Consider the following 27190-nt stretch of genomic DNA (forward strand, 5'->3'; position numbering starts at 1 on the left):
GTTCTGTTCCCATCCCTGGTCACCCTACAGCCATGTCTCCTTAATCCTGACGAAACCATACCTGTTTACGCCTATTTGCGTGGTTAATTCATCCACTTTATTGCGAATGCTCCTCGCGTTAAGGTGCAAAGCCTTAAGATTTGTCTTTTTAACATTACTTGTCCCGTTCCCATTGTTTTTCACTGAGGCCCTGTTTGATTCTTGCCCTTGATTTCTCTGCCTATCACTTTTCTTATTCCCTTTCTGTCTTTTGGTCTTGTCCTTGATTTCCCCTCCTCTGTCTTCTTGCATAGGTTCCCATCCCCCTGCCATTTTAGTTTAAACCCTCCTCAACCACTCTAGCAAATATTCCCCCAGGGACATCAGACCTGGTCCTGCCCAGGTGTAACCCCTCCAGTTTGTACTGGTCCCACCTCCCCCAGAACCGGTCTCAATGTCCCAAGAATCTGAAACCTTCCCCCTCACACCATCACCCACGTATTCATCTGATATATCCTGCTGTTTCTACTCTGATTAGCATGTGGCACTGGTGGTAATCCTGAGATCACTACCTTTGAGGTCCTACTTTTCAACTTACTTCCTAACTCCCTATATTCTGCTTTTAGGACCTCATCTCTTTATTTACCAATGTCATTCGTACTAATGTGTACCACGACCACTGGCTGTTCACCCTTCTCCTTCAGAATGTCCTGTAGCCGTTCTGAGACATCCTTGACCCTAGCACCAGGGCAGCAATATACCATCCTGGATAACAACAAAAAAACTGCGGATGCTGGAAATCCAAAACAAAAACAGAATTACCTGAAAAAACTCAGTAGGTCTGGCAGCATCGGCGGAGAAGAAAAGAGTTGACGTTTCAGGTTCTGTTGAAGGGTCATGAGGATTCGAAACGTCAACTCTTTTCTTCTCTGCCGATATTGCCAGACCTGCTGAGTTTTTCCAGGTAATTCTGTTTTTGTTCTAAAAATTAAGCCTGTTTAGTTTAAATTGATATTTTTACCCCGTTCTGATATTGCTTTTACTGATAATCACAGATTTCATCGTCTGCATTTTCTGACTGCAATTTTCTTGTTGAGTATAACCTACAAGAAGTCCCCATGGGTTTCGTCTAAAATGGGCTGTACTGTTTTGATTAGGCAGGTGTCCCTACTGATGGTGGTACCTAGAAAAACCACTTGCCATTTGGAATATGCATGGGGAATGACTTCCTGTTTACACTTCATCTGTGTGTTTGCTTTTCTTCTAGTTTCCCCTCGGAAATGTACTTCCAGCAACACGGCCGCGCAGTTGGGGCCTGATTTTCCAGGAAGCCATTACTTGGGAGATCTGATTCAACTGGCCTTCACTTCCTCACAGAGGGATCTGTTCGAGAATGACTGGCTTGTGTTTGTGGTTCAAGTATATTGGTTGAAAGCCAGATTCATGGCATTGCAGGTTTGTATTTGTGCCGATGAAGGAAATAGGGCTTCTTGTAATGAGAGTTGGGTAGTAATAGTTTCTGAATGTCAGATTGCAATTAAGAGGGGAAATCATTCCTGCAGTTGAAACATTTTCATTTTTAAAATTCCAATACATCAAGGGAAAGTGTGCAGTGTGTTGGGGTTAAGGAAATCATTGAGAAAACATGAGAAATATTTCCTTTTGCCAAATGAATCTGGACCCAGTTTTCTAGGGGAAGTTGAAAACTGCCTTTAATTTAGGACTATTTGTTGTTGCCTGAGGGACTGCAAGGACAGTGGGTGCAGGATATGAAAAATGTGGTGCACACTTTCCAGAGGTCAGGGGTAATTCATGTCATAGGTCAGTGTGGGCACTGTCACTCTGTATCTGACCATGCTATACCTGAACATGGAGGGCTTGATGCTGAAATTAGTAAAGTTTGTCATTCTCTAGCGCCAATCCTCATATTTAAATAAATTGCCATCTATTGTATTTTGCTGTAATACCAGTCTGAAGCAGACCATTGTGTTTTTGCTGCTTGTAATATCCCAAGTTATTATTTTCTTATAGAGTAGTTTCAGAGATTTTGAGTTATTTTTTCCTGTGTTGAGAGATCCAAAGCAAGTGGTAATGAACAGCAGAAGGTTCAAGTGGTTGATTGTGTAAATTCTGCAGTGCTATAATCCTATAGACAAGAAGCCAAGAACATCTTAAGGGCCATTCTCTCTATTCCACAGCTGTTTCTTCTGTGTTTCTCCATGGGTTTCTGATTGTTATTTGCAAACCTGCTACATGGAGTAATCCTCAATTTCTAGAGATCGATTGAGACTTTTAGTTTGTGTGGATTTTAAAACATGTTAAACATATAGCAACGTCCGTGGCAAAAACCATGGTGTTCTTTTTTTGGCTGTCTAGCTTTATTGAATTTTTAATTCATGTGCAAGCACAGTATGACTTTGAGTTAGAGGATCAGCCATGATCATATTGAATGGCAGAGGCTCGAAGGGCCGAATGACCTACTCCTATTTTTCTATGTTTCTAGGTTTTGCAAGAGGAGGAAATATTAATTTTATCGTTAATATGGCTTAGTCTTAGTTCACAGCGCAGTTACCAATATTGATTTTTAAATTCTGCTTTTATTTGAAAGGGTTTAAATGTACCGTCCTTCATTTCCTTCTCTCTCTTCCCCACCCTTTGCACTCCCAAAGATTCTAGGGAGTGTGCATAGTTTATGTAGTCTTTTTTACAGCAGCCACAGATTTGAGGTCTCCAAATGTCCTGTCTCCTTTTCACTATTGAGTTTCGCAAGCCCTGGGGAAACCCACACGACAGTAGCAGTAAAATTTAGTTCTGGGAACCTGATTTAACTATGTTAACAAAATGTTCCATCTCTCCAAGGCGAGACACTGAGCCCTGGGAAACATGGCACCAGAAAAAAAGATAATGAGTGCGTATGTGATGAGTTGGGTGTCGTGTTTCTAACGTTGTCATTTTTAACCTTTTTTTCAGTCATCAGTCGTTGCACTGTCAGAGAATTTATTTATTTAAGCCCCTTGCAGCTTGTGTCCATGCTCGTCAGGATCTTCCCATTCAATGGATCACCCCTATCCTTGTTTTACCCCAAAAATATGTTGCTTCACACCTCTCTGCATTAAACTTGATCTATTCTCTATTCCACTAACCTGGCTGACTTTTGTCAAGAGCAAGTTTTAGTAACATACTTCCAATGCCTAACTCCAAGTCATCTATATATACTGAGAACAAAACTGGATGTAGCATTGATACTTGGAGGGCAATGCTTTGAACCCTTCTCCAATCTGAGCAACATCCAATAATCCTAATTCTCTCTCTTGTCTATTGACTGTTAAATCTATGGTACGAGTACCATTTATAATTTTCCTGACCAGTGTCCTATGGAATGTCTCCTAAAAATCCATATACGCTACATCTACTGGACTTCCATTATGCAATTGGTCGCTTCAGTAAATTTGTCAAACATGACCTGCCTTTAAGAAATCCATGCTGGCTGTCCTTGATTAACCCAATTAATTAAGTGGTTGCTCATGTCATCTCAGATAATGAATGAATTAATTTTAGATGGCAGTCTTAGCATTTTCAGTTCCCTATTTTAATTTCTTTTTGCATGCTGGGATGACAAAAGAGGCAATATGTACTTTTGCCATACAATCTTGTTTTGAAAGTTATGTAGTGTAATGCTCATTTCTTTGTTTCTGCTGGGATTTAAGCTAAAGCTATATTTAAGTTCTGACTACGGTATTATCTACCTCCTGTGGTAGACAACTTATGCCCAAAATATAATGGTGAAAGGTAAATGTTAATCGTATGGCATACTTCCCTCATTACTTCATGCAAGGTTATAAATTTCAGTGCGAAGGAGAGGGTCTGCAGTGCAAAATATACTTCTGTTTTGAACACAAAGTTTGTGGGCTTGGTAGGGAGCCCAAATTGTTAGTCATACTGGGGTATGCAATGCTTTTCTTTTCTGTTTTTGCTGTCAATGTCAACGTTGTGAGCTTCTGGATCAGATATTGTGCAGACCAGGAATAGCATAAAACTTTCTATCCTATACCTCTGAGCCTGCAGCTAATTGTAACGAAGAGTGTCAAATTATGAACAGGCATGTGTTATCAAATTGTACCCCTTCAGAACTGAGTTGATTTTGTAATAATCTTTATTGAGGGAAGTGATTTATCAATCTGAATGGGATTCTTATAGATGAGAAGCTAATGTCACAATGCACTCTCACCCTTTTTCCCCACCCACTCATTTCATGTTTCAATATATTTTTTCGCAGGGGGATATGGAGCAAGCTCTGGAGAGCTATGATATCTGCACTAGTTTGTTTTGCAGTTCATTAGGAATTAAGTTGGGAAGCAGAAATAGTGATGGTTTTACTATCAGACTGCCAAATCTACACGTGGATTCTGCCATATCATTGGAGGAGGTACAGATATTTTGCTTTCTAGACTGAAAATATTAAGGGACAAAAGCAGGAAAAAACCTTTTTATGCATTTTGGTTATGTACATTAGTGTGATGACCGTATGCCCTCATTACCGTGGTGCCCTTGTGCTATGTACTATTCGCTTGCTAAGGTAACAGACATTTTTTCCAGCCTTCACCTGTTTATGAATACTTATATAAGCCAGTTAGCAGAACATCTGTCACAGGGAAAATGTTAAGTTATTATTAAAGCCGTTATGGGGCACTTGGATAAATTCAAGGTGATCAGGCAGAGTCAACATGGCTTTGTGAAAGGGAAGTCATGTCTAACCAATTAATTGGAGTTCTTTGAAGAAGTAACAAGTGCTATGGATAAAGAGTAACTGGTGGATGTACTGTACTTAGATTTTCAGGGGGCATTTGATAAGGTGCCTCATTAAGGTTATTGTGAAAAATAAAAACTTATGGCGAGCTAACAGGAAACAGTAGGCATAAACGGCTCATTTTCTGGTTGGCAGGATGTGACAAGTGTTGTCTCTCAGGGATCAGTGCTGGGGCCTCAATTCTTTACAATTTCTATAAATGATTTGGATGAAGGGACCAATGGTATGGGTACTAAATTTGCTAATGGCACAAAGATGGGTAAGAAAGTAAGTAGTGAAGAGGAAATAAGGAGGCTGCAAAAGGATAGTGAGTGGGCAAAGTTCTGGCAAATGGAGTATAGTGTAGGAAAATGTGAGGTGATCCATGTTGGCAGAACAAGTGAAAAGAGGCATATTTAATAAACAGTGAGAGATTGCAGAGCACTGAGATGCAGAGGGATCTGGGTGTCCAGTGCATGAATTGCAAAAGGTTAGTATACAGGTGCAGCTAGTAATTAGCAAAGCTGATAGAATGTTATTGTTTATTGCAAGGGGAATTGAAAGCAAGAGTAGGGAGATTATGCTTCAGTTGTTTGGGCACTGGTGAGACCACATCTAGAATACTGTGTATAGTATTTTAGGAAAGATGTAAATGCATTATAAGCAGTTCAGAGAAGGTTTATTAGATTAATAGCAGGAATGGGTGGGTTGTCTTATGAGGAAAGGCTGGACAGGCTATGCTTATATCAGCTGGAGTTTAAAAGAGTAAGAGGCGACTTGATAAGGTGAATGTGGAAAGGATGTTTCCTCATGTGGGAGAATGTAGAACTCCGGGTCCTCGGGGTTGCTGTTTCTTTCTAAGGGGTCGCCCATTTAGGACATAAGTGAGAAAATTATTTTTCTCTGATGGTTGTGTGACTTTGGAATTCGCTCCCTCAAAAGGTGGTTGAGGCAAAGTCCTTGAATATCTTTAATGCAGAGGTACATAAGAACATAACATAAGAACAAGGAGCAGGAGCAGGCGATTCAGCCCCTTGAGCCTGCCCCGTCATTCAATACAATCTTGGCTGATCTCAATTCGGCCTCAAATCCAATTTCCTGGCCTCTCCCCATAATCTCTCAACCCGCTACTAATTAAAAATCTGTCTATCTCCTCCTTAAATTTATTCAGTATCCCGGCATCCACTGCACTCTGAGGCAGTGAATTCCACAGATTCACGACCTTTGAGAACAGTATTTCCCCCTCATCTCTGATTTAAATCTACCACTCCTTAGCCTAAAACTATGGCCTCTCATTCTAGAATGTCCCACAAGGGGAAACATCCACTCCACGCCTACTTTGTCTATCCCCTTTAGCATCTTATACACCTCAATTAGATTCACTCTCATCCTTCTAAACTCTAGCGAGTATAGGCCTAAACTGCTCAATCTCTCCTCATAAGACAAGCCCTGCATCTCTGGAATCAATCTAGTGAACCTCCTCTGAACCGCCTCCAATGCAACTACATCCTTCCTTAAGTAAGCAGATGGATGAAAGGTTATCAGAGGCAGGCAAGAATGAGGGATTATAATCAGATCAGCCATCATATTATTGAATGGTGGTGCAGGCTCAAGGGACGAAATGGCCTCCTACTCCTCATTTGTGTGTTCATATGTTATTGCCAGTCTTTGAGGTATCTGTTCAGCATGCAATGGCCTGGGTTGATTTCCCTTGTTGCTCTCCCCACTGACCCCCAACAGATTGTTTTATTGCTTGTGTAATTGAAGCTATTAACATGGTGTGAAGAACTGTTCATGAAAGCTCGGCTGCCAGCAAGGGCACCAGGGATTTCATCGAGCAGCACTATGTGGCATTGAAGAAGGCGAATCCAGCATTTCCTATTCTAATCCGAGAATGTGCCGGTGTACAGTCTAAAGCCTGGGCTCGATATGAGTTTGGAAGAGAGAGAAATGTGCCGTTGGATAATTTAAACTCTGAACAGGTGGCAAAGGCACTGGAGTCTCTGATTACCAAGCCGTGAACTGTAGAGCAATTGGACTGTGAAGGAATAAGCTTAATAAAAAATAATGGCATGGGAATGTTTGTTCTACTGTCTTGTCTCGTTTCCCAGTGGAAAGATATGCAACTGTAAAATAAATCTAAATTAAAATGCAAAAAAAAAAACCTGTTTTTTAAAAATTTCTGATGGACTTGCAAAAGAACAACAACAGGCAACCTACAGGACCATAAACATTCATTTTATCCATTGATATAATCGCGTGCATCATTTTCCCTCATTAATAGTGAGGCAAAACACAGGGAAAAATGGACAAAACTTTTTGCGTTAGTGGCTTCCTTTGATTCTCAGTACAAGCCTCTACTTGGAATTCTTTGATTTCCCAGCACAAGTGTGTACCCAACCATTTTCAATTCCCCAGCATTAACCTGTATGAGGCCCTCATCAACTGCCCAAAACAGGCCTATACCCAACCTCCTTTCACTCTCCATGTGCACTGTGGACCTGCAGCAGTCCCCTATATCTGTCCGCTTATCTGTCTGTACAGAGCTCATTTAACAATCCAACAGGAGCCTAATTGACACGAAAGCAAATACTGTGGATGCTGGAAATCTGAAATTGCTGGAAAAACTCAGCAGGTCTGGCAATATCTGTGGAGAGAGAAACAGTTAATGTTTCAGGAGGCTAGCTGAGATTGGGGCTTTGCTTCTTGGAGATTGATTCTGCATCCACATTTCATTATGCTGTTTTAATATGCTGTTTGTTCTTCTGTACTGTACATCATAGGAGGTGACACCAGAATTTTAAAAATCTGCCTCTAGAGTGATGCTGAATGGAAAATTTTACTGTTGAAGTGTTATAAATTCTAAAATGTTGCAGTTTAGAATGAGTCTTGTACAGTTCAAATTTTTGTTGTAACATTTCCAGCATCTTTTAATTTGAACCTCGCAACTTCTCCCTGGTCTCCCTTCGACTTGTGTTTTTAATAGTACTGTGTGTTTTTTTTCTCTGCTCATGCCAGATTGATAAAAAGCTCAAATCACTGGAGAGGTGCCAATCTCTTGAGGAGGTTCAACGTCTGTATGAAATGGGTGAATATGACCAAGTTGTGAAGCTATTGCGACCCACGTTGACCCTTGGTGCGATTGGCAGAACAAAGCCTCTGGAATTTGTTGCATCCATCCCTGAAAGACCTGCTCAGCTGCTCCTGTTGCAGGTAACCCTAATGATTTTGAATGTTCTTGTTAGATGGTCAGTAAGGAGCTCATTGCATATTCAGGTTGAAAAGCTTAGCATTTGTGTCCAAATTATGGTGACCATAAAAATGATTTATCAAATGAACTTGTATCCAGCCTCCTTTTGCTACCTCATAAACATGTGGACCTGTACCAGCCCAGCTGTAGATAGAAGACAGACTCTTCTGTGCCATTGAAGTGGATTGCCTGATGGCAACTGACTTAGATCAGGCCTTGCCTGAGAAATTGGCCATTTTGAGTCAGGTCCTACCCTGAAGTTGTTTCAAGTGCAATCGAATTCATTCAGACCGGGAAGCCCTGAATGAATTTTAAATTTCAGAATGGAGCAAGATGATTCATGTGGAACAGCATAGTTCTCACTGATTTTGATGCTGATAACATGGTGGCCGTATTCTTTTCCAGTGTGCTGGCTGTAGTTGGCAGAGATAATGTTATGAAATAATATTGCCATTCATTCATACACATAATGGTTATACAAACAAACTGATATATAGAATAGTGGAGATATACTGGTATCCATCAACCAAACAGCTCATCCTTACCTCTTACTGCAACGTATGTTTATACTTTACATTTATGCTAACTGTGGATGATCAAATCAGATTGGAAAAAAGTCTCCTTTCCCTTTCCTTGACCCCACAATTCCAAAGCTTGATGAATGATTTCTCACTTGTTTGTCAGGACTCCCTGCTAAAGCAAAAAGATTACAGGCAGTGCTTGGAGTGTTCTGAAGTTGCGCTAAATGAAGCCATCCAACAGATGAACAATGTATCGTCCTCATCCTCGAAGGAAGAGTGGGTTTCAACAGTGACTCAACTGTTGACAGGGATTGATTATTCCTTATCAGCGGATAACAGTATCCTGGAGGAGCAGTCTGTGAACCCTTGTTTTGTCCGATTTGCCAACAATCTCATCCAGGTAAGCAGGTACACCTCATTCAGTACAACATTCCACACTTGTATCTTCTATTAGAAAAATGTAGTAACAGTATGTAGCCCAAAGTGTGATAAGTGCATACATACTTTGGCAGTTTACTTCACAGTCGCATACTTTTGAAAGAAAAGAGAAGCAGAAGGATAGACACAGAGCATCTGGAATCAGTTGGATAAGTTGACCAACAAACAGCCACTCCTGTGCAGTACTGAGGGAGTGCTACACTGTCTGAGGTGCTGTCTTTCAGATTAGATGTCCAGCTGAGGCTCCACCTCCCTTCTTGGGTGGATGTAAAAGAACCTCTGGCAAAGAAGAGCAGGGAGTTATCCACAGTGTCATGGTCAATACTTATTCTTCAGTCAACATCACAAAAAACAAATTGTCTGAACATTATCACATTGCTGTTTGTGGGAGTTTGCTGAGTGAAAATTGGCTGCCATATTTCCTACATTACAACAGTAATTACACTTCAAAGAAGTACTTTTTAAAATTAATCAATGGGATGTGGTGTCACTGGCTAGGCTAGCATTTATTGTCCATCCCTAATTGCCCTTGAGAAAGTGGTGGTGAGCTGCCTTCTTGAACCACTGCAGCCCCACAATGCTGTTTGAAAGCAAGTTCCAGGATTTTGACCCAGTGACAGTGAAAGAACGATATATTTCCAAGTCTAAAAGGACTAGACAGGGTAGATGCAGGAAGGATGTTCCTAATGGTGGGGGAGTCCAGAACCAGGGGTCACAGTCTGAGGATATGGGGTAGACCATTTAGGACTGAGATGAGGAGAAATTTCTTCACCCTGTGAAATTTGTTACCACAGAAAGTAGATGAGGCCAAAACATTGTATGTTTTCAAGAAGGAGTTAGATATAGCTCTTGGGGTGAAAGGGATCAAAGAATATGGGAAGAAAGTGGGAGCAGGTTATTAAGTTGGATGATCAGCCATGATCATAATGAATGGCGGAGCAGGCTCGAAGGGCCAAATGGCCTACTCCTGCTCCTATTTTCTATGTTTCTAAGTCAGGATGGTGAGTGGCTTGGAGGGGAACTTGCAGGTGGTGTTGTTCCCATGTATCTGCTACCCTTGTTCTTCTAGATGGTAGCAGTCGTGGGTTTGGAAGGTACTGCCTGAGGAGTCTTGGTGAGTTCCTGAAGTGCAACTTATAGATGGTGCATACTGTGTGCATCTGTGGTGGAGGGAATGAATGTTGGAGTTGGTGGATGGGGTGCCAATCAAGCGGGCTGCTTTGTCCTGGATGGTGTCGAGCTTCTTGAGTGTTGTTGGAGCTGCAAACATCTAGGCAAGTGGAGAGTATTCCATCACATGCCTTGGAGATGGCATACAGGATTTGGGAGGTTCAGGAGGTGAGTTACTCACCGCAGGATTCCTAGCCTCTGACCTGCTCTTGTAGCCACAGTATTTATATGGCTAGCCCAGTTCAGTTTCTGGTCAATGGCAACCTCCGGGATGCTGGTGGTAATGCCATTGAATGTCAAGGGGTAATGGGTAGATTCACTCTTGTTGGAGATGGTCTTTGCCCTACAGGTACGTGTCGTGAATGTTACTTGCCACTTGTCATCCCAAGACTGGGTATTGTCCGGGTCTTGTTGCATTTTGATGTGGACTTCTTCAGTATTTGAGGAGTCAGTAATGGTGCTGAACATTGTGCAATCATCAACGAACATCCCCACTTGTGACCTTAAGATGGAAGGAAGGTCATTGATGAAGCACCTGAAGATGATTGGGCTGAGAACTCTACCCTGAGGAACTCCTGCAGTGATGTCCTGGAACCAAGGTGACTGACTTCCAACAATCATAACCATTTGCTTTTGTGCTAGATATGATTCCAACCAGTGGAGAGTTTTCCCCCTGATTCCTATTGACTTCATTGACTGTAATCGCTTTGAGATGTTTGAAACGCAATATAAAGGTAAGTCTATTTTGGGCTCATAATGAGCAAGGAAGTACAGTGACCTGGGAAGAGTGCTTTGTGAAATGAGTGCTAAGTTGAGGATTTGGTGCAGGTGGGAATTTGGTGTTTTTTTTTTAGATACCTTCTTTCAACCTCCAGTGTCTGGTGAGTGTATTTTTGTCTGCAGGCTAGGAGATTGTAACTTGCTGTCACTTGAGCTAACTAAATTAATAATTGATTGAAAGGTTAGACTGACCTGACAGATTTGGTGGTGGGTCTGCAACATGTGGGAACTTGTGGAGTGCATTGCAGTCCCGGACCACCATACCTGAGCAACTTTGGCTCAGAGTTGCTGAGTTGGAATCTGAGCAGTAAGCATTGCAGGGCATCCGGGAGGGTAAGAGTTACCTGGATACTTTGTTCCAGGAAGCGTTCACCCCACTTAGGTAAGGTAGAACCTTACAGTTAATCAATAGTCAGGGACAGGAGGCTGTGTCTACAAGTCAGGCAGATCCAGCATGCAGTGATAGAAGAGCTTTGACCAACAGGTACAAGGTACTTTCTACCTGTATGGATGAAAACAAGAACTTCAGAGTGCACAAAACTTGTTATCAATTCTGCTGCTTGCCCCTTGGCTTCAGATGTCCTAACCTTAGCTATCATTCTACTATGCAGTAGTTTGTTGAAGTATGCTATGCCTGTTACATTACCCTTCTCTCTTCTTCCTTGTACCACTTCAAAAAATACAATAAGGTTGCTCAAGTATAACCTTCCCTTGAGAAATTATGCTGATTATTCATTATACTTTCAGTTTCCAGCTATTTTCTATAACATCTTTGCACAAAGATTCCATTATCTGTCCTACAACTGATGTTAAACAAATTAGTCTGTAGTTGCTTTGTTCAATCTTTTAGTTTTAACAATAGGGGTAGAATCTTACCTTTGTCGGGTGGGCTGGGCGGGGGTGGGCGCAGAGCTGATCGCTGCCCATGATTGGCTCCGCGCCGCCACTGTGCAGGCGAGGGGGGGAGGGAGAGTTGGGGCCTGCGCTCTTTCGCGTATGCACGTGAAAGAACGCAGCAATCTCCGAGGCATGAAGCTGCCTCGGAGACTAAGAACATAATAAAAATTTTTAAAGTAAAAAATTATTTAAACATGCCCCCTTGTGACAGTGTCACATGAGCTGGGACATGTTTCTGAAGTCTATAAAATTTATTTTATACAAACTTCAGGAAACCTCATCCCGCCCATGGTTAAGGTTCCTGAAAAATGCGAAGGCTGCTTGGGCTCTTCGCCTGCCAGCCGACCTTAAGGTTGAATGGGCAGCGCTGTTAACAACTTAAATTGCTTTTTTAATGGCCCTATTTGGCAGTTGACAGTTCGGCAGGCGCACAGCCCGCTGAACGAAATATCGAAATGACGTCGGAGCGCACACCCATGTCATCGCGGATCATTTTACATGTTGGCATGTTGGGCCCATCCCCGCACGCCGATGGAAATATTCTGCCCTCACTTTCCTCAGTCTTCTGATGCTATTTCCTTTTCTATTGAATCTGTATAGCCTCTGCTGTCTCTTGCCTAATTTTTAGTATCTGTGGATGCAAATGGGTTTTACCCTCTCTAAGTTGGATTAGTCTATCAATTATCTCCCCCCTTCCTTTCTTGAATGCCTTTACATTTTTTCATCTCTTCTTGCAGCATTATGTCCAGCACATTAGTCTTCCTGGTAAATATTGTAGCAAAGTAATTAGTGAATATTTCTGTCATTCTCTGTGAGTTGAGAGTTCATTGTGTATCCATTAGTCGCCCTGTCCCTTTTCTGTTATTTATATGTATCTCTAGAATACTTTATCAAAGAATATAAAAATAAATAACTTTAATTTCATAGGTTCTCTTTGGCTTCCTGTTTTTTTTGACTTTCCTAACATTTTTGTACACCCTTTTCTCATCCTTCCCTTTGTTGTCTGTTTGCAGAGTGCAAGTATTTTACTTTAGTTTCAACTTTGCCCTTTTTGCCCTTATTTCCCTATTCATCCATGGGCTGTTATTACTTGCTACTCTGTTCTTGCTTTTTAATGCACTCTCGATCACTGTATTAAATGTTTCCCACTGCTGTTCTGTTTCTGTATTCGTCAGTAGATTTTCCAGCTTACTTTCCGTAATTCCATCCCCATCTCCTTAAAAAAAATCTGCTTTTCTCCAACTTATTAATTTGGTCTTTTCCTTATCCATATCCTTCTCAATTTTTATCTTAGGTTATGTTGCAATTGCTGTTACCCATATCTTACCTTAAAATACTTTAATCTGTCTGGTTCATTTCCCTTATTGGATCCAGCAGTGCTTCCTCTATTGTCAGAACTTTTACATACTGATAAGAAAGGAGTTCTGAATGTATTGTAAAACTCTATTCCCTGTACCACGTTTGCTATTGCCTCTTGCCCGACTATTTAGGGCTAGATAAAATCTCCTTTGATTATTATCCTATATTCTATCTTTTCACATTATATAAAACGTTTCTTCCCCACTTCCTTTCTACTATTGAGATGGCCTATAGTGTGATCGATCTCGTCTTTTATTTTAATCCATGTTTCTAATCTAACCTTGAGTTAGTTATAACCCTTTTTTGCTACTGCCACTATGTTACCACTAATTAGTCCAGCTACACCACACATTACTTGCTTCTCTTCCTTTTTTGATTGTTTTAACCTGCAATATTTAGTTGCCAGCCCTGTTCTTCATGTAATGATACTGTACTTCATTTATTGTTACTTCAGTGAAACCAACCCTTCACAAGCCAGTCTTTCAGCCATGCATTCAACTTCCTGACCTGCGTAGCTCTTTGCCAAATAATATGTGGGTCAGGTAGTAATCCTGAGATTACCATCTGTGAGGTATTTTTAAAAAATTTGTTTGATCATGCTCCTGTGAAATGCTTAGCGGCACTTCACTACATTTAAGGCCCTATATAAATGCAAGTTGCTGTAAGTGTCCCACAAACAGCGTGAGGTAAAATGAGGTTAATCTGTTGTTGATGTTGGCTGCGAGATCAGAATTGACTTGGACATTTTATTTGAGAAGAATATCATGGATAATTCTTGGTTCCCTTAGGGGAGGCGGTGGCGTAATGGTACTGCCATTGGACTGTCATTCCAGAGACCCAGGGTAATGCTCTGGGGAGCTGGGTTCGAATCCCACCATGGCAGATGGTGAAATTTGAATTCAATAAAAATAAGATGACCATGAAACTGTTGTTGATTGTTGTATCTGGTGCATGTATACCTACAATATAGCAGTTTGGTGCAACCGAGGGCTTGATAGGACATATCAGTGGGTAGTTAAGAGGTTGGGGCCATTGTGTACCACTAATGTCCTCACCTGGTCTGGCCTACATGTAACTCCAGATCTGCAGTAATGTGGTTGATTCAGTTATGTCAAACCACTAAAAAGCCAATAAAAAAGAATGAAACCACCAGAAGGCACCAGATGACGGCTCTAACAGCTCTATCAACCCTGCAAACTCCTCCTTACTAACATCTGGGGGCTTGTGCCAAAATTCAGAGAACTGTCTCACGGACTAGTCATTCATACTCATGGACCTTACAGACAATGTCCTAGACACCACCATCACCATCCCTGGGTATGTCCTGTCCCACTGGCAGGACAGAACCAGCAGAGGTGGGAGGGAGTTGCACTGGGACCCCTCTCTCTGACTGTGACCCCCCTCTATCTGACCGCCTTCCTTCCCCTCCCCCTCGCTACCCCGCCAACCCCCATTTGGTATTGATGTCGCTGTCAAGACCAGCATTTTCCCATCCCAAATTGCATTTGCGAAGGTGATATAAGCCACCTTGAACCACCGCAGTGCATCTGGTGCAGGTATTCCTGCAATATAGCGGTTTGGCGCAACTGAGAGCTTGATAGACCATATCAGATGGTAGTTAAGAGGTTGGGGCTGTTGTGTACCTGAGACACTTTGCAACTTAAACTGTAGAGTCAGTTACGTCGTACTGACTCTACAGTTTAAGTTGCAATGTGTCTCAGGAGGTGGTGCGGGTGGGAAGCTGCGGCGTAGTGGTATTGTCGCTGGACTGTAATGCAGAAACCCAGGGCAATAGTCTGGGGTCCCAGGTTCACGGCAGATGGTGGAATTTCAATTCACTAAAAATCTGGAATTAAAAGACTAATGGTGACTATGAAACCATTGTCAATTGCTGTAAAAAACCCATCTAGTTCACTAATGTCCTCCAGGGAAGGAAACCTGCCATCCTTACCTGGTCTGTGACTCGACCTACAGCAATGTGGTAAAATCCATTAAAGTGCCTAAAAGTAATGGAAACCAATGGATCACCCAGCATCAACCTAGGCACCGTTAATGACAATGGCAAACTCAGCCCTGTTGACCCTGCAAATTCCTCCTTACTAACATCTGGGTACTCGTGTCAAAATTGGGAGAGCTGTCTCAGACTACTCAAGCAGCAGCCTGACATGGTCACATTCTTGGAAACATACCTTACAGACAATATCCCAGACACAACCATCAGCATCCCTGGGTATGTCCTGTTTCACTGGCAGGACAGATGCAGCAGAGGTGGCGGCACAGTGGTATACAGTCAGGAGGAGAGCTGCCTTGGGAGTCCTCAACGTTGACTCCAGCACCCATGAAGTCTCATGGCATCAGGTCAAACATGGACAAGGAAATGTCCTGCTGATTACTACGTACCGCCACCCCATTCAGCTGATGAATCAGTACTCCTCTTTTGAACACCGCTTGGAGGAAGCACTGAAGGTGGGAAGGGCACAGAATGTACTTTGGGTGGCGGACTTCAATGACCATCACCAAGAGCGGCTTGGTAGCATCACTACTGACTGAGTTGGCAGAGTCCTAAAGGACATAGCTGCTAGACTGGGTCTGTGGCGGGTGACGAGGGAACCAACAAGAGGGAAAGACATACTTTTTTTTTGTTCATTCAAGGGATTTGGGCTTCATTGGCCTTAGGTGGTGGTGAGCTGCTGCCTTGAACTCCTGCAGTCCAAGTAACTGTACCATATCCTCACCAGCCTGCCTGCTGCAGATATATCTGTCCATGAAAGTATTAGTAAGAGTGACCATGGCACAGTCCTTGTGGAAACGAAGTCCCGTCTTCACATTGAGGATGCCGTTCGCCATGTTTGCATTAGCACCATGCTAAATGGGATAGATTTCGAACAGATATAGCAACTCAAGACTGGGCATCCATGAGGCGCAGCAGCATCAGTATTGTACTCGAACACAATCTGTAACCTCATGGCCTGGCATATCCCCCAGTCCTCCATTACCATCAAGCCAGGGGACAAACCCTGGTTCAATGAAGAGTGCAGGAGGGCATGTCAGGAGCAGCACCAGACATACCTAAATGAGGCGTCGACCTGCTGAAGCTACAACACAGGACTATTTGCATGCTAAACAGCATAAGCAGCAAGTGATAGGCCGAGCTAAGCGATTCCACAACCAACGGATCAGATCTAAGCTCTGCAGTTTTGCCACATCCAATTGTGAATGGTGTGCACAGTTAAACAGCTCAGTAGAGGAGGAGGCTCCACAAATATCTCCATCCTCAATGATGGGAGAGTCCAGCACATCAGTGCAAAGGTTAAGGCTGAATCATTTGCAACAATCTTCAGCCAGAAGTGCCGAGCGGTTTGATCTATCTTGGCTTCCTCCGGAGGTCCCCAGCATCGCAGATGCCAGCCTTCAGCCAGTTTAATTCGCTCCACAAGAAACAGCTAAAGGCACTGGACACTGCAAAGGCTGTAGGCCTTGACAATATTCTGGCAATAGTACTGAAGACTTGTGCTCCAGAACTTGCCATGCCCCTAACCAAGCTGTTCCAGTACAGCTGCAACACTGGCACCTACCCAGAAATGTGGAACATTGCCCAGGTATGTCCTGTGCACAAAAAGCAGGAATGCAACCTGACCAATTACTGCCCCATCAGTCTATTCTCGGTCATCGGTAAAGTAATGGAAGGGGTCATCAACAGTGCTATCAAGCGGCACCTGCTCACTGACGCTCCGTTTGGGTTCCGCCAGGTTCACTCGGCTTCTGACCTCAGTTATAGCCTTGGATCAAATGTGGACCAAAGAGCTGAACTCCAGAGATGAGAGTGACTGCCCTTGGAATCAAGGTAGCATTTGACTGAGAGTGGCATCTAGGCGCCCTAGCAAAACTGGAGCCAATAGGAATCACGAGGGAAAGTCACTGCTGGTTGGAGCTATACCTAGCACAAAGGAAGATGTTTGTGGTTGTTGGAGGTCAATCATCTTAGCTCCAGGATATCACTGCAGGAGTTCCTCAGGGAACCATCTTCAGCTGCTTCATCAATGACCTGCCTTCCATCATAAGGTCAGAAGTTGGGATGTTCGCTGATAATTGCACAAAGTTCAGCACCATTTGTGACTCCTCAGATACAGAAACAGCCCATGTCCAAATGAAGCAAGACCTGGACAATATCCAGGCTTGGGCTGATAAGTGGCAAGTAACATTCGCGACACCTAAGTGCCAGGCAATGACCCTCTCGAACAAGAGAGAACCTAACCATCGACCCTGACATTCAATGGCATTACCATCACTGAATCCCCCACTATCAATATCCTGGGGGTTACCAGGAACTGAACTGGACCAGCCATATAAATACTGTGGCTACAAGAGCAGTTCAGAGGCTCGGAATTTTGTGGCAAGTAACTCACCTCCTGATTCACCAAAGCCTGTTCACCATCCACAAGGCACAAGTCAGGAGTGTGATGGAATACTCTCCACTTACTAAGTGCATGCAGCTCCAACAATACTCGAAAAGCTTGACACCATCCAGGACAAAGCAGACTGCTTAATTGGTATCCCTTCCACAATCATTCACTCCTTCCACCAATGACCAACAGTGGCAGCAGTGTGTACCACCTACAAGATGCACTGCAGGACCTCACCAAGGCTCCTTGGGCAACACCTTCCAAACCCATGACTGCTACCGTCTAGAAGGACAAGGGTAGCAGACACATGGGAACAGCATCACCTGGAAGTTCCCCTCCAAGCCACTAGCAAGCCACTCATGATCCTGACTTGGAAATATATCGCTGTTCCTTCACTGTCGCTGGGTCAAGATCCTGGAACTCCCTCCCTAACAGCACTGTGGGTGTACCTACAGCACAGGGACTACAGTCGTTCAAGAAGGCAGCTCACCTCCACCTTCTTAAGGGCAGTTAGGGATGGACAATAAATGTTTGCCTAGCCAGCAACGCCCACATCCCATAAATGAATTAAAAAAACAGAAATGTGCTGTATATTTTTAATGGACAGATCGCTAACTGTCAAAAATCAAACGGTAGATATTAACCGGTGTATCTGTTTGTATCATCGTAGATCATTGACTGCAGCATGGGGATATCTGAAGATTCCAAAGAGCCGGCTGTGTCATCCGTGCTTCCGTGGATCACCTTGTACAGAATCATAAAACATGAGGAGGAAGAGTTTGACACTCTTCGCCGCCAGCATTGTAAAAGTGAAGATTCAGGTCAGTGTTGCTCTCCAGTTTTTGGGATGAAGGAAGTTCAAGATCGTGTCTCGCAAGGTTTAGGCATACCAATAATTTTACTCTGCTTATTCTTTAGTTTGTTTAAAAAAAATGGTGACTGTTTTTATCTTATAGCTGGGTCATTTAATTCTGTGACTTGACCAGGTGTTATGACTTTGGTAAAGACCAATAACTATTTTTTAAAGTAGATGAAATTCAAAATCTTAGTTATTTACTATAAGAATAAAGCCACAAGATTCCATAGTTTAAAACAGAAAAAAATGTACTATACAAGAGTCAACAAAGCAAACAATACATATTATCTATTCTATACTCTTAACATCCAGAATTAACAATGAATTGTTAAACTTGAATTAACAGGCAAATTATGGTCAATTGAAAAATAAGAATTGCAAAGTAATTTGAAGATAAATTTAAGATAGATCTTGTGAACTGGCTCAACAGTGCTCCTAGATTTTGGTGATCACATTCAGTCTCTCCTCACGAAGAATTTCAGCTCCTCTCCTATGAGCTAGTCTGATCTCCAGCTGACAGCAACTCATAACCAAACCAAGTTCCATGGACAGTCTTCAACAGAAGTAGCACACTTGCAGATGATGCTCAACTTGGTCTGGATGGCGTAGATTCACCAATATTGTCTTCCAGTAACAGATACGGAAACTGCTGCAGCTCCTTATTCTCAGCTTTTGAATCTAGGCTGTGCCGCTTCAAGTTGCTGGTTTCGCACCGCTGGACTCAGCTTAGCTTGGACCAATCTGCCTCCTTTTATATCTTTCGAACAGGTTGAATTTGGAAGAATTTTTGGTTTCCAAACATCAGTTTGTTTTTGTTTCCTTAGAAATGGGGAGGGTCAGTTTTCTTTCTATGTTTCTATTCCCCTTTCAGTTCAGTTTCTGTCTTCGTTATGGTCTGCCTCAGAAGATAAAAGTTGAATTTAAAAACAAATTCCCTTAAGACTCTCATGAACATATGTTAAGTCATTAGAGTTTCAGAGAGGTGAGGGTATTTCCTGTGGCTTCCCATGAGTTTTTTTTCTCACCAACTCCCCCCCCCCATCCTAAATGCTTATTGACATCTGGTTCGACGGGTGCCTGTCACGCACTGCGATTCCATTCCGTTTGGGAGCAGGAGCCAGTGAGGGCAAGTATGGCGGGAGCATAGGAACAGGAGTAGGCCATTCAGTCCATCGGTCCAGTTCAGTTAAACAATGGCTGACCTGTATCTCAATTTCACTTGTCTGCCTTGGTCCCACTCCCTTGGTGTCCTTACCTGACAAAAATCTATCAACCTTACTTTTGAAATTTTTCAATCGACTCTCAAGCCTCAACACTTTTTGGGGAGAGTTCTGGGCTTCTACTACCATTTGTGTGAAGGAAGTGTTTCCTGACATCATCCTTAAACAACCTACCTCTAATTTTAAGCTTATACCTCCTTGTCTGGTCTCCCCTACCAGAAGAAATAACTTTGTACTATTTACTGTATCTTTTCACCATCTTGAACGCCTTAATTGAATCACTCCTTAATCCTCTGTACTCCAGGAAGAACAAGCCTAATCTGCAATAAAAACAAAGTGCTGGAAAAACTCAACAGGTCTGGCAGCATTTGTGGAAAGAGAAACAAAGTTAACTTTTCGAGTTGAATGTGACTCTTCTTCAGAACCCCTAATCTGCACCCTGTTTTAATAGTGAAACCCTTATAGCACAATTATTCTAGTGTGTCTGCACTGCACTCTCCCCATGCCAATATATCCTTCCTGAGGTGTGGTGCCCAGAACTACATAATACTCTGGACGGTGTCCAACCAGTGCTTCATGCAACTATAGCATAACTTCTACTTATTTATATTCCAGTCCTTTGAGGGCAAGGCTGACAATCCACTAGCCCTTTACACTAATTTTTATCGATTTCTGTAAAGGGGCCCATGAATCTATTGCTCCTCCATAGTTCCTAGCTTCTCATCATTTAGAAAGTACTCTTGGTCTATCTTTCTTGGGTCCAAAGTGGATGATCTCCTGCATTGAACTGTGTGTTGGGCTATTAGCAGCAGAATTCTGTATAAACTGCAGATTATGAATGGAGGAGGATGGGATGGAGCCTGTAGAGAATTGTAGCAATTTAGCTTTCAGGTGACAAAGGCACAGATGAGGGCTTCAGCGATCAGACTAAGGTTGAGGTTTGACCATAAGTAAATGTTACGGAGGCAATTGATGTTCTTTATGATTGAGAACATGCAGGATCAATAACGCAGCTCAGGATTTAAGGGAGTCTGAGGTTGTGAATATTTTGGTGAAGTTTAAGATATCTTGGCTGAGGTGTTATTGAATGGCCACCTCTGTTACTGGGCACTTGTTGATGCTGGAGATAGAATCTACAATTCCTGACCAAAGATGGTCAGACAGAAGGCTTATTTCTTTTTGGAGAAATTATTCTGCTCTTCCTCTCATGGTGCTGGCAGCTAATGGATGAGACACCAGATGGCACCCATTCTTCATCTGAGGATTCAGCCAGTAGGTGTTGGTAGGTTGTATGCTCACAGGAGGCATTGCAACTCATGCTTGGAACTCCTGCTGGAAAGCAAACTTGGCTTGAGTTTGAGGAACTTGGCTGTTTTCCACTCCGCAGCTCAGGGACGTTGACGTTAGTTGTATCACAAAGGTTAAGGCAATTGGCCAGCACCACCCTATTTCATTCTGCTCATTGTTACCGCAATAAAGGGTGCATTTCTCCAGAGCTTTGTTTTAATTCCTTTCGATGGCTCTGTATTTTATAGATTCCGAAACTCCAATGTTGCCTTCCTCTCTGATGTTGCTGAACACAGCACATGAGTACCTGGGACGGAGATCCTGGTGCTGTAATTCTGATGGAGCATTGCTGAAGTTCTATGTAAGTAGCCTGGTTTAGAATTTAATGTATATCCTAATTGATGTATCAGAAAAGACCACTCGCGTACTCTGTCTTCCTCTTCCCATATTAGAATATGTTTTGTAGACTTTGTGATAAGATTAGAGGACTCATTCAGCTCGTTATTGAGAAATTCAGCAATAGTAGTGGAGAACTCAATCCTTTAACCACTAAAGCCTTTATAATGCATTGATCTTAAGGCTATTGCTGAAGCTTACTGCTGATATGTGAAGTGGTAAAGTCACACTGTTGCAATAGGAAGCCGTCTCCTATTGAAGGGGTGAAGGACAGAACTGGAAGAAGTTTTGCTTTGTATCTAACTGTGCTGCTAGACCTGGGAATGCTTGCTACTGCTGTATTGATACACAAATTGCACAGGAAATCTTTTTCCATATAAAGCAGCCATAGAGGGTTCAGAGTTCATTCCAATTTCTGTGTGTACTGACCCTCCCAAGAGTGATCTTGGGGGTACCATCAAAATGAGGAAAATTCCTTCCTTGGTTCTTGTGCTCGGTGGATGGATTAGACTTGTGTTGTATGTAGAACTAGATTTAAGAGGATATACTTATTAGCCAAGGCTGAACAGGCTGTAACTCTTGTTTGAGAGAAAAGAAGGCTGTGGGTGTTTTCTTGGAGATCTTTAAAATAATGAAAGGGTTTGGTGGGTAGACATAGAGGAAATGTCTGCACTTGTCTAGGGTCCATGAATATAAGATGATCACTAAAACAAACTCCTGTACAAGGAATGTAGGGGAAACTTATTTACCCAGAGAATGGCTAGAATGTAGAACTCACAACCAGAAGATGTAGTTGAGACAGACAACAGATTTAAGCGAAAAGTAGATAAGGGCACGAATGAGAAAGAAATAGCATATGCTGATACGATTAGATGAAATAGGATAGTAGTCTTATGTGGCGCATAAACACTGGTATTGACCAGTTGGGTGGAATGGCCTGTTTCTGTGCAGTACATTTGATGTAATTCAGTGGTGTGGTGGTTTACATGATGAGAAACATGCCTTTCTTGATAGGTTCGAGTTCTTCAGAAGGAGCTGTCTGCTTCAAGACCTGAAGATGCCCACCCCTTTAAAGAGGAGCTGGAGACTGCCCTCGAGCAGTGCTTTTACTGTCTATATGCCTATCCTAGTAAGAAGAGTAAAGCCAGATATCTGGAGGAACACTCTGCTCAGCAGGTATATAGTTATGCGCACACACTCTTACAAGTTAGATAAAATGGGATAGTTTATGATGTAGAATGCGGTGCCAGAAACCTTTGCACTGAGCTGTGAAATTAGCCTAGTGAATGTTGATTAACCATTAATTGCTTTCAAAACGTTTGACATTCTCTGTGTGTGTGTGTTTGGGAATTGAGCACTTTGCATGTTTTAATGAACTGGAGAGAGGATATCTGTTATATTTTTAATTTGCTTCGCAAATATGGACACAGATGAGTTTGTGGCTGAGCTGCTAGGGATTTAACAGTGTAAACAACAAGTGTGGAAATTGTGGCCCCTGGGCTCTTTGCAACCCTTTGAAACTGTTCTCCATTCCATTTGCACTTGCATTTCTCAGTAGCTTATCCATTTTAAATTTCACCTATCCGGAGGCTTGAAAAGGACTTTAAGTGTCACTGTCTCTTTGATGAATAAATCCTGAATCTGTTGGTTATTAGCAGCTTACGATACCTGAAAATTAATGGAAACACTTATTTTCGTTGCACGTGACCTCTGAGGCTCCATGGTACCCATCTATGTGGCCCATGAAATGAAAAAGCTGAGACTCATGCCATAAATGCAGCTCCAGTTCTCCACACTTGAGTGTCATTAGCCTTGGCTATGTTGCAGCCAGGAGGCACCAAGCAGAAGCTAGATAGTTCTCCACAGAGAGAGAGCCTTCTTATATAAAAATAAAATACTGTGGATGCTGGAAATCTGAAATAAAAACAGAAAACACTGGAAAAACTCATCTGTGGAGCAAAACAAGTTAATGTTTCGAGTCTGATATGACTCTTAGAGTCATCTTAAATTGGTCATAGAATCATCTTGTACTGCTGTCACTTCCCTCCTTGTGGCTGTTCTTTAAAGCGAATCCAGTAGCTTAATGTCAATTATCACCCTTTTCTCTGTGTCTGAACTATAGGTGGAACTGGGTTGGAATGATGCAGAGTTCATGTTTGACTACTTCAAGCCCAAGAATTACCCAGAATTCGATAGTTACAAGACCAGCACTGTGTCTGCAGATCTGGCAAACCTTTTGAAGAAGATTGCTGCGATAGATCGAGATGAGGATAATCTGCCTCTCTCAATAGAGAGTGTAACAGCCTATATAGAAGGCTCTGTTGACACGGTAATGTCAATACTACTTGTAGTGGAACTGCCAAAGGTTAAACTTTTGACTTTCAACTAAACAGTTTTTAAAATTAAAACAGAGAAATCTTCTGATAACTATATGGGTAAATACACTGTGATGCATAACTGAGCTTAACAAGCCAAAGATATTAAGATTTTGACTTTTGATCTGTGTTTAGTCAGCTGTAGGTGGGCTGCAGCCAGCTTTGTGTCTGTGCTAGAGAGGAGATGGTCAAATTGGCTACTGCTCTTGATTGCTGCTCAGTGGCTGACATTGGAAATTATATATGCTGTATGAACAAAATCAAAGTGAAGATAGGATTAGACTTGATGTGACGTTCTCCATGGTCAAATAGCATGTGTGTTTTCAGAGCTTGGTGATGACACTGGGCTCATTTGTGATTCCTGTGCAACTGCTTCTAAACTGAGGATTTCATTTTTTTTATCAGCTGGATCTCCCACTTTTAAAGATTGTTTTATCTGATTGCCCAAGTATTTCTGGTCATTTCCCTAAACTTTTACCCTGTAATGTGTGTTTTTACTCATTTTTCCTTGCAAAGTGTCCCAGCTCACATTCTGTACTTCAAATTTCTTCCGATAGTTTAACCCAACAACTTCCTCTAAGCTCTTCTGAAGCTGCTCGCTGCACCCTTAATGGTTCATTACACTGCTCATTTTTTCAATTGTAAATCTTGATATTGTGCCCCAGTGTTCTGGTTCAGATATATGGTATGCAGTCTGAATGCTAACGCTTAGAGACACCACTGATATTGCAGTCTGAAAAATGTCCAATAGTTACTCCTTTTTGTTTTCTGTCCTTCGCCAACTTCCTATCCATGCTGCCATATTCCCTTCAATAGCATGTGCTTTAATTTAGATATATAATTTATTCCATTCTCCCTTCTTGAGAAAAGATTATGTTGGCATCCTTCCAATCCTTTGGCACAATTTTCTTTATACATTGCTTCATATAATGGCCAGGTTTGTTTTGTTTAACACTGTACAACAATTGTAACTGTACATGGAGACTTCCATTGAGCCATTTAAATCCCTGTTTTGCAGTATGCGTTGAAGACCGCTGTTGGGAACGCAACCATTTTTATCTAGGTCAAATCCCGAACGATGTATCTGTTTTGTAGAGGAGGGGAAAGAGAAAAGTTTCAACTGCATTGTTTAGTGAATGAATAGAATTCAAAACTATTTTTTGGAAGTTTACATTTTCAGTTTTATTTAGGTAAATTTGGATCTAGGTTTCTACCTATGAGCGCCTGTTTGGTGAAGGTTGAAGTTTTGAGTTTGATTAAGGCAGACTTCATGCTGTTTCTTTTTGTCTTTGTCTTCTAGGTGCCAGCACTCCCTGAAGGAGCAGATTCTGGGTTTCCTCTTGTTAATGAATTGTATTACCTCCTGGCTGACTATCATTTCAAGAACAAAGAACAGGCTAAAGCTATAAAATTCTATATGCATGACATCTGTGTCTGTCCAGCCAGGTACGACCTGTTAGTTGCATTGGTATTGACCTGGAACCAGGAAAATCAACAGTGATGACATTGTGGGATGCTCAGTATTTGACAGATGGTTAAAGTGTGCTAGTTATGACTGAGTATCCATCACTCCATGTCGTGCACATACAGTAAGAGTTAAGCCGAGTTTAAATGGCCCTGGGGAAACTTTGTGTAAGTGACAACATACTGTCAGAGATAGTTGGTACCAAATGTCTCCTACTGATATTGGAGATGGGCAGTGCTTGTTCTATTGCACGAAACCAGTTGGTGAGGGATAGAACTGGATCTAATCTTTATATACTTATTTATTTAGAGTTACACATTATAGAAATACATCTCCAAATCCACCACAGTTCCAGTATTTATAAGAGAATCAAGTGAATCCCTAGTTAATGCTCACCACCTGCATATAATTAAACACAGTTAATATACAATTCACAGTGCTGTGGTATGACGTTGTATTATGAGGAGGAACTTCTTTGCTTAGAGTGGTTAGAATGTGGAACTGGCTATCACAAAGAGTGGTTGAGACAAAAAGCTTAGAAATAGTAAAGGCAAACCTACATGTACCTGAGGGAGAAAGGAAAATAAGGATAATTTGGCTGAGATAAGGTGGGAAGTGGCACTTATTTATATGTTCATGGGATGTGGGGGCTTCAGTGATGTCAGTGCCATTGAATGTGATTAGATTCTCTTGTTGGTGATGGTTATTGCCTGGCACCTGTGGATGTGAGTGTTACTTGCCACTTACAACCCCAAGCCTGAATGTTGTCCAGGTCTTGCTGCATGTAGACATGGACTGTTTCAGTATCTGAGGAGTTGTGAATGGTAATGAATATTGAAATCATTAGGGAACATCCCCACTTTTGAACTTATGGAGGGAAGCTCATTGATACGTCAGCTGAAGATGGTTAGGCCTAAGACTCAGCCCTGAGGAATGCTGGCAGTGATACCCTGGGACTGATTTGATTTGGCTTTGAACAACCACAACCATCTCCCTATCTCCCTTTGTGATAATTATGACTCCAGCCAGTGGAGAATTTTCCCCTGGATTCCCATTTGACTTCAAATTTATTAGGACTCCTTGATGCCACACTTGGTTAAATGCTGTCTTGGTGTCAAAGACAGTTGCTCTCCCCTCAACTCCCCTGGAATTCAGCTCTTTTGTCCAAATTTTGACCAAGGCTGTAATGATGTCTGGAACTGAGTGGCCTTGGCAGGATCAAACTGAGCATCAGTGAGCAGGTTATTAGTGGCCAAGTGCCTCTTGATAGCACTTTTAACGACACCTTTGTCACTTTGGTTGTGTGTGACAGATGGAGCTGCAGTTGGCCAGATTGCATTTGCCTGCTTTTTGTGGAAAGGATGTACATGTGCAATTTTCCACATTGTTGAGTAGATGCAGTTGTATAGTTCTACTGGAACTAGATGAAGTGGATAGTTCTGGAGTACATATTTAGCCCTACAGCTGGGATGGTGTCAGGGCCGATTAGTTTTTGCTATCTCCAGTGCGTTGCACCATTTCTTGGAATCAGTTGGTTAAATACTGCCTTCTGATGGTGGGGAACCTCTGGAGGAGGCCAAGATGGATCATCCACTGGGTGCTTCTGGCAGATGATGGCTGCAAATGCTTCAACCTTGTCTTCGGTACTAACATGCTGGCCTCCGCTATCGCTGAGGATGGGATTGTTACCTCCTCCCGTTAGTTGTTTAATTGTCCACCGCCATTAACAATTCTCATTTCAATACTTAGCGTTACGGAGTTTTGATCCATTGGCTGTGGGATCGCTTTACTCTGTCTACAGCATGCTGTTTCCGCTGTTTAGGATGCTTCTAGTCCTGTGTTGTTTGCCAGGTTGGCACGTCATTTTTAGGCATGCCTGATGTTGTTTCTGGTATACAGTTCTAAAAGCTGTATATTCTAGACGATTCTCTTTATATCCTAAAATGCTCTGGGGCATGCAAAGCCTTGATTTGGATAAACCATTTATCTTATTGACATCCTAGCTCAG

General features: G+C 42.2%; 1 protein-coding gene across 3 annotated transcripts in view; it reads left to right on the forward strand.

Annotated features, from left to right (window-relative positions):
- cabin1 (calcineurin binding protein 1) overlaps nucleotides 1–27190 on the forward strand; it is a 589218-nt gene that overhangs the window by 79135 nt on the left and 482893 nt on the right. For all 3 annotated transcript variants that reach the window (XM_041202355.1, XM_041202357.1, XM_041202356.1), the window contains exons 13-21: nucleotides 1247–1434; nucleotides 4256–4405; nucleotides 7784–7978; nucleotides 8700–8936; nucleotides 18254–18404; nucleotides 21195–21307; nucleotides 22357–22518; nucleotides 23465–23671; nucleotides 25018–25163. In XM_041202355.1, coding sequence (XP_041058289.1) covers nucleotides 1247–1434; nucleotides 4256–4405; nucleotides 7784–7978; nucleotides 8700–8936; nucleotides 18254–18404; nucleotides 21195–21307; nucleotides 22357–22518; nucleotides 23465–23671; nucleotides 25018–25163 — 1549 coding nt within the window. The remainder of the gene's footprint in view (nucleotides 1–1246; nucleotides 1435–4255; nucleotides 4406–7783; nucleotides 7979–8699; nucleotides 8937–18253; nucleotides 18405–21194; nucleotides 21308–22356; nucleotides 22519–23464; nucleotides 23672–25017; nucleotides 25164–27190) is intronic.

The sequence above is a fragment of the Carcharodon carcharias genome, chromosome 13, assembly GCF_017639515.1.
Source record: "Carcharodon carcharias isolate sCarCar2 chromosome 13, sCarCar2.pri, whole genome shotgun sequence".
NCBI classification, from domain to species: domain Eukaryota; kingdom Metazoa; phylum Chordata; class Chondrichthyes; order Lamniformes; family Lamnidae; genus Carcharodon; species Carcharodon carcharias.